Raw genomic sequence first — 8174 nt, 5'->3', positions numbered from 1 at the left:
TTGCATAGTAGAGATATGTTTTTGCAAATTAATGACCCAATATTTAACCCCCTTTGTCATATGGTAATAAGATGTGTTCCCATTTTATCCAATTTATTTTGTTATCCGCTTCCGAACCGCCCCAAAAAAATTTCTGCGTTTAGTTTCGAGTGTGTTAATTATTTTAATTGGTGCGTGAAGCAAAGAGAAGTAGTATAGTGGAATACTGGAGAGGACGGATTTAATTAAGGTGAGTCGGCCACCATATGACATGGACTTGGCCTTCCATTCGGAGAGTCGTTTGTCGAATTTTTCGATGATTGGTTACCATGAGAACGCTTTTGTAGATATGACACCAATTGGTAATCCCAAATACGTGAAAGGGGTGGAACCGGCCGTACATTTGATATATCTAGCCATTTCTTCGACATCGTTTTTTGCAACCCCAATGCCGTATAGATTACTATTTTTAAGATTTACTTTTAAACCGGATATGTTTTCAAAGCATTTTAGTAGTTTGGAGATATTTTTTGCATTGCGTTTGCTCCATTCCCCGAAGAATATTGTATCATCTGCGTATTGGAGGTGGGACACCACAATCCTATCGTGACCAACGCAAATACCACGAAATTGGTCATTTACGATTTCACATTTAGCAAGAATGTTGAGTCCTTTGGCGGTAATGATGCAGAGGAATGGGGAAATAGGATCACCTTGACGGATGCCCCTTCCGGGAGAGAACTCTCTAGTCGGGGATCCATTGATGAGAATGGAAATGGAAGATGAGGAAAGGCAGGCTCTTATGAAGTTGATCCATTTAAGTCCGAACCCCATGCATTTCATGGTATCAAAAAGGAAATCCCATTCGATGCAATCGAATGCCTTTTCGAAATCCACTTTAAAGATGATGCCTTTTTATTTTTTTCTTTTAAGTTCATCTATTATTTCGTTTGCGATTAGGTCACTGTCGAGGATGTTTCTACCTTTTAGGAAAGCAGTTTGTTCAATTCTGATTATTTTGTGGATAATTTTTGAGAGTCGATTGGAAAGTATATTGGTGAGGATTTTATAGTAGCTTTCGATTAAACATATTGGGCGGTATTCATTAAAACCAATTGGATTATTTTTCTTAGGAATTAATGTGAAGAAGGAGGCATTGCAGCCCTTTGGAATTTTCGGAATTAATCCAAAACCAATCAAAGGCGTTAATGAGGTCCTCCTTTATCAACCACCAATATTTTTTGAAGAATTTCATGTTGAAGCCATCAGGACCGGTAGCTTTTGAGCTATCACAGTCTTAAAGTGCATCCCACACTTCATTTTTTGAAAGTCGGGCTTCGAGAAGAAGGTTATGCTCGTTGGAAATATATTCACGATGTAGTTTGTTTTCGAAGGGGAAAATACCTTTATATTTTTTGGATTTAAAAAGTATTTCGAAGTAATTAAGTACCTTGCTTTTAATTGTATTAGGATCTTCGGACCATGATCCATTTATGGAGAATGTTGTTACATTTGCACGTCTTTTAACATAGTTATGAAAATATTTAGATTTTTCGTCGCCCTCTAGGTTCCATTTTATGCGGGTCTTTTGTTTTAGCATATTTGTTTTCTTTTTTTCTTTTTCTATATGTTGAATTTTGTCTTCAATCCAATTTTTTCTTTCTGATTCAGTTAGTGGCCTGGATTCAGCAAGTTTTTCCCATTCGTTGGAGGCATCGAGGTGAGTTTTAATTTCGGAATCAAGGTTATTTAGTTGTAGGCCATTTTTTTTAAGTTCAAGTTTGACGTTTTTTAATTTGTTGCGGAGTATACAGTCGGGACGGCTACCGTATGTGGGGAGGAGCCATATAATTTCATCAGCGTTTTTTAATTTAAGCCAAGTATTAAAGACACGTGTAGGCTTTGGCCCGAAGTCTGTGAAGGAGTTTTTGAGTATGATTGGGCAATGATCGGATAGGTCGCGATCGAGAGTTTTTGATGAGATGTCTGGCCATAGATTAAGGAAACTTTCAGAAATAAGGAGACGGTCTAGTTTGCTAAATTTCAGTTTGTTGAAGCATATACGTGTGAATGTTTTCCCACCCAATGGGAGCTCGACAAGGTTAGTGTTGTTAATGAATTTATTAAAGTTATCAGCCCATATTTGTTTAAAATAGCAGTTGAGGCGTTTAGATTTGGATCTAACTTCGCTAAAGTCGCCAAAGATTATATGAGGGACATCGATGTAATCAATTAATTTTGTTAATTCGGACTAGAATCTAAGTTTTTTTTGATTTGAGTGTGGGCCATAAACGTTTATAATAACCATATCGGAAGCATAACCCGCCCATTTGCCTTTAATAGCAATAAAGAATTCCCCCTCAATTGCATGTTCGAACAAAAAAGTCGAAGGATCCCAGATTAGAAGTAATCCCCCGACGCCCCGATTGCGTCTTTTTGAACATATTTAAGGTTTGTATTATACCAAAAGGATTCAATTAATGAGTCAGGAGATTGGCCACATAGTTTCTTGTAGTCCAAGAATAACATGATTTTCTTTGTTACAGATTTTTTTGAGCCAATTAATCTTACCAGTTTGACCCAGCCCACGAATGTTAAGAGAAATACAAGACATTAGAAAGACTTACAAACGAAGGAATAAGATAGAGATCACTGATCGAGATCCCACCGGATACCGATACCTTGCCCATATTCTGCAGTGTTGATGGTGTTATCCGAAGCTTTGTTCTCGCTGTTACCGTCCGCAACCTTTGTTTTTGACACTTGTTTCGAATTTTTGCCCGAAGTATTGGAAGTGGAGTTTGACTTGCAGCAAAGGTTGTAAAAACTTCAATTTCTGAACACTTCTTGCACAATGTTTGATATAGAGGAATTTCGCCCTTGTGCTTTTCTTAACGTTCTCAATCGATTGTTTAGTAGGGTGTTTTGGTTTCAATGGGGATTTAGGAGCATTGTAATTTTGGGCTATTTTCTTGAAGGAGATGTTATTTGGACTGTATGATTTTATGTTGTCGTTCAAAGCATTTTTTGCTTTCTTTTTACCTTTTTCTAGCGATTTGATTTTACCCAATGTGGGATTGGATATTAGTTCTGTATCGTCAACAGTAGGTTCAACTGTAGGTGTGATTTTCACGACAGGGGTATTATTGTTCGTAGATGCAGGTTCAATAGCAGGGGTGGATTGGGGTATGGTATGTGAGATGTTATGCATAGGAGTACTAGGTGGGCTCATGGGTAAAGGGATAGTAGTATTTTCGTTCGTAGCTACTGGTTCAACAGAAGGTGTGGACTGGGGTATGGTATGTGAGATGTTATGCATAGGATTACTAGGTAGGCTCATAGGAAAAGGAATGGTAGATGGGCCAGTAGTGGTGTTATCAATGGTGGGCTCGTCCAGATTCAAATTAGTGGGCTCAATATTGGTGTCCATGGCTTGTTATGGAAATGTTTTGTAGGTGTAATGGTGGGCTTATTGGACATAATATTGTGCATTAAGTCATTTGGGCTTAGATGAGCGGGCTGTGTTGGTGTATGTAGTTGTGGTGAGGCATTGGAATGAGGGGAGTTAATGTTGTGATGGTGGTTAGGACTTAAATGGTGGCCGTTGTCAATCCATGATTTCGAGATATGTGTTGATTTAGATGCAGCATGACTGTTATTGTTTGTTGTTTCAATATTCTATGTTTGCGAACAATTATTAGGGGTTGTTGGAAATTTGGTTGTACCGATACGCTTTGAAGAGTTTGTCGACGTGGGTTGATCCCGTTGAGAGTTACCGAAATTTGCATTTTTATCATTGATATGGACATTCTCATTGGGATTTTTGTTTTCAGAATTTTGTGACCTTTCATGTAAATCGTCGTCCATATGAGATTCCTCATCGGATAGATAATCTTCTGACTGTATGTCATCTTCCCAAACCGATGACTCGTTGTCTGTTGAATTAAACTCAGTAGGTTATCATTACTTTCAGATACGAATGCCGGTGAGATTTGGAATTGTGATGAATATGGACCTGACCAACAATAGGAACAAAAGAGTCGGTTTTAATAAGCGCTTTCCCACAAGATAAATCTTGAGATCCTTTTTCCTCTAATGTACAATTCTGGAGGTCAATAACATTGCCCCAACAGTTAGCAATTTTATGGAAAGTAGAATCGGACCAGCATGTTAGTGGAACTCCTTTAATATCAATCCAAACCAGTCGACTAGGTGATGTGTATTCTTCCGGGTCCCAAGTTCATATGTTTTCTAACCAGTTCCATAATGGAAGTTTTCTACCGAAGCTTTGCAGATTAATCACATCAAGTCCCATACGAATATCATCAATTAATAACATAACTTCATTACCCCCGATATATTTGGTCTCGAAACCATTTAGATTTTCAACCTTATATATTTCATTAAAATAATCAAGGTGTTCAATGTTTTTGATTTCACCAATGAGGGTGTGGCCTAGAATCTCTGTAATCTTATCGTCGTTTGGAATTTTGATGGAGAATTCCTTGGTGAAGGAGGTTTCGGTAGTGTGCGTTATATGAATGGTATTTTTAAGTACATTCGAGAACTTGCGGTCATTTACCATGTTATTAGGGATAACAAGGCTAGGGTTTTCTTTTGGTTGGTTAGGAGTTGTATGACTGTTCAGGTGTTGGCTAGGGTGGGTTGGGGTTTGTTTGTTGCTCCGATCGTGCGCCTTGTAAATGACTAGTAGCATACCATCGGCTTCGGGCATATTGAGTTTACGAGTCATTGAATCGACAAGGTGGTTTGGTATGTTTTTGTATCGTACGAACCCGAATCTTTTGCCATTTTTAATGTTTTTTTCTGTATGTATACTTCTGAGATATCACCGTGATTCTTGAACAAACTCCATAATTTGACTGCATTCCAAGATTCTAGAAAATTGAAAAATAGGAAGAAAGTAACGTTTTTGGTTACTTGTTTAGCAGTGATAATGCTAAAAACGAACATATATTTCATAGCATTATCCCTCAAGAAAGACAAGCTTTTAGTTGCAATTGTTCTATTTACAAGTGATATTCGTTTAAATAATAAAAGGTGAAGACAAAAGACAGATTCGACGAATTGAAGATGCAAACGACCAAAAAGCTAAAATGTACAAATTACAATCAAAGTGGTTCCAATTATTGATAAGAAACGTCTCAAAATTACAAGAGTACAAGATGCAAAACGCAAAATACAAGATATTAAATAGTACGCAAGGACGTTCGAAAATCCGGAACCGGGACCAGAGTCAACTCTCAACGCTCGACGCAACGGACTAAAAGTTACAAGTCAACTATGTACATAAATATAATATAATATATAAATAATTCTTAAAATTATTTATATATTATATATATTTATTTAAAACTGTCGGCAAAAACAATGGCCTGGAAGTGCAAATTTCATGCGGTCGCATGACCCAAAAAGTGAGGCCACATTGCTATAAATTTCGTAGTTTCAGCCGAATATTTACACATCTTTTTCTTCTCTTCATCTCTCACGTAAATATATATATATATATATATATATATATATATATATATATATATATATATATATATATATATATATATATATATATATATATATATATATATATATATATATATATATATATATATATATATATATATATTATAATTTTAATTTTAATTTGAATTTTAATTTTAATAATAATAAGGGTATGTTAGCGAATGTTGTAAGGGTGTAAGTCGAAATTTTGTCCGTGTAACGCTACGCTATTTTTAATCATTGTAAGTTATGTTCAACCTTTTTAAATTAATGTCTCGTAGCTAAGTTATTATTATGCGTATTTAAGCCGAAGTAATCGTGATGTTGGGCTAAATTTAAAATTGAGTAATTGGGCTTTGTACCATAATTGTGGTTTGGACAAAAGAACGACACTTGTGAAAATTAGACTATGGGCTATTAATGGGTTTTATATTTGTTTAATTAAATGATAGTTTGTTAATTTAATATAAAGATTTACAATTGGATGTACCTATAAATAACCACATATACTCGATCGGACACGATGGGCGGGATATTTATAAGTACTAATAATCGTTCATTTAACCGGACACGGGAATGGATTAATAGTTAATGGACTTATTAAAACAAGGGTGAATTATGTACAAGGACACTTGGCGTAATTGTTAACAAAGTATTAAAATCTTGGGTTACACGCAGTCGATATCCTGGTGTAATTATTAAACAAAATATTAAAAACTTGTTACAGTTTAAGTCCCCAATTAGTTGGAATATTTGACTTCGGATATAAGGATAATTTGACGAGGACACTCGCACTTTATATTTATGACTGATGGACTGTTATGGACAAAAACCAGACGGACATATTGAATAATCCATGACAAAGGACAATTAACCCATGGGAATAAACTAAAATCAACACGTCAAACATCATGATTACGGAAGTTTAAATAAGCATAATTCCTTTATTTCATATTTAATTGCACTTTTAATTATCGCACTTTAATTTATTGTCATTTTATTTATCGTACTTTTTAATTATCGTAATTTTATTTATCGTCATTTTATTTATCGCACTTTTATTTATCGCAATTTCATTATCGTTATTTATTTTACGCTTAAAATTAAGTTATATTTATTTTTAATATTTTACATTAGGTTTTAACTGCGACTAAAGTTTTAAAATCGACAAACCGGTCATTAAACGGTAAAAACCCCCTTTTATAATAATAATAATACTACTTATATTTATATATATATTTATTTACAAATATAGTTTTAAAAATATAGCGTTAAGCTTGGCGAGTTCCCTGTGGACGAACCGGACTTACTAAAAACTACACTACTGTACGATTAGGTACACTGCTTATAAGTGTTGTAGCAAGGTTTAGGTATATCCACTCTATAAATAAATAAATAACTTGTGTAAAATTGTATCGTATTTAATAGTATTTCCTTGTAAAATTTAATACTATTTCGTATACCCCTCGCATAACATCAAGTATTTTTAGCGCCGCTGCCGGGGAATCCTAAACGCTGAAAGCGCAATGCTATATAAAAAAAAGATTCTTAGTTTACTTTTGTAAAAATACGCTTTTGTAAAAATACATTTTAATTATTAAAAATACAAAAAAATATAAAAAGAAAATATAAAAAAAATCTATATATTTGTTTTTAAGAGTTGTTAAATATATATATAAAGTTAAAAAGTATTTTTATTTTAGTTTTTAAAATTAAATTTTTATTTAAGTTATATATATATTTTATATAATCTAAAAACAGAAAGAAAAAAAAATATAAAATTGTACGAGGCCCGGTACTGTAGCAGCCCAACATCAGGCCTGGTATCCGATCTCATGCGATCGCATGATCTCAAACCGTAAAACACATGCGACCGCATGGCCTTGTCTGACAGGCCAGAATGAACCTGGTACTACATTAATTACGGAATATAATTTAATTATAATTAATAAAAACCCTAATTATGGTTAATTATAATAATAATTAAGTTTTAGTTTTATTATTTTTGTATTTTAAGTTTAATTAGTTTTATTAATATATAAAATTAATACTTTTATAAAATAAATTTAAAAATAATATTTTTATAAAAATAAGTTATTTTGTCACTTTTTATATTTATATCTTTTTATTTGTTTTAGCGTAATATTTGTATTTTTCGTTCGTATTTACTTTTAATATAGTTTTTGCCATAGTTATTTTTATTTCTAGATTTTTAGGCTTTGTCGTAAAATCCCTTAAGTGCTTTTTCTTTAGACTAAGATTTAGGTGCTTTAGAATTTTGCGACGCCGTTTTATAAATTTTAATACTTTTTAAGTTATTGCCGTTTTGGATTTAGAATTCCTTTTAAGCTTTAATATTTTTAGACGCAACTTTTAATTCTTAAGTTTTTAGACTTTTAAGTTTCGACACGCTAAGTTCTTTTTATTATTTTTCGACCTTTTATTTTTCAACCTTTTCCGACGCGCTCTTTTTCTTTCTTATTTCTCGACGCTCTAGTCTTTAGGACGTAGAATTTTCTATTTCTTCTCTAAAATTTCTTTAAATTTCAGCGAAAAATTATTTTAAGTGGTTAAATTGATAGACATCCAAAATTTTCTGGTTCGTAGTAATAGTTGGATTTGTTAGTGGCGAGTTGTGGGCTTCCGATTTAAAGGGTCCTGGCTACCTGCTGCAT

The 8174-nt window shown here is 33.6% G+C and overlaps 1 protein-coding gene across 1 annotated transcript; it reads right to left on the bottom strand.

Annotated features, from left to right (window-relative positions):
* Positions 1-303: 303 nt before the first annotated feature.
* Positions 304-813, bottom strand: LOC139849549 (uncharacterized mitochondrial protein AtMg01250-like). Its single transcript, XM_071839192.1, has one exon. It carries the CDS (start codon positions 811-813, stop codon positions 304-306), a length of 510 nt encoding a protein of 169 aa, XP_071695293.1.
* Positions 814-8174: the final 7361 nt, after the last annotated feature.

This window comes from Rutidosis leptorrhynchoides, chromosome 5 (genome assembly GCF_046630445.1).
Source record: "Rutidosis leptorrhynchoides isolate AG116_Rl617_1_P2 chromosome 5, CSIRO_AGI_Rlap_v1, whole genome shotgun sequence".
NCBI lineage: Eukaryota > Viridiplantae > Streptophyta > Magnoliopsida > Asterales > Asteraceae > Rutidosis > Rutidosis leptorrhynchoides.
The sequence above is the reverse complement of the archived record's forward strand: the minus strand, read 5'-3'. Positions and strand labels throughout refer to the sequence as shown.

Coding starts and splice junctions, on each gene's coding strand:
- LOC139849549 (XM_071839192.1), bottom strand. CDS start 813: ATGGGGTTCGGACTTAAATGGATCAACTTCATAAGAGCCTGCCTTTCC.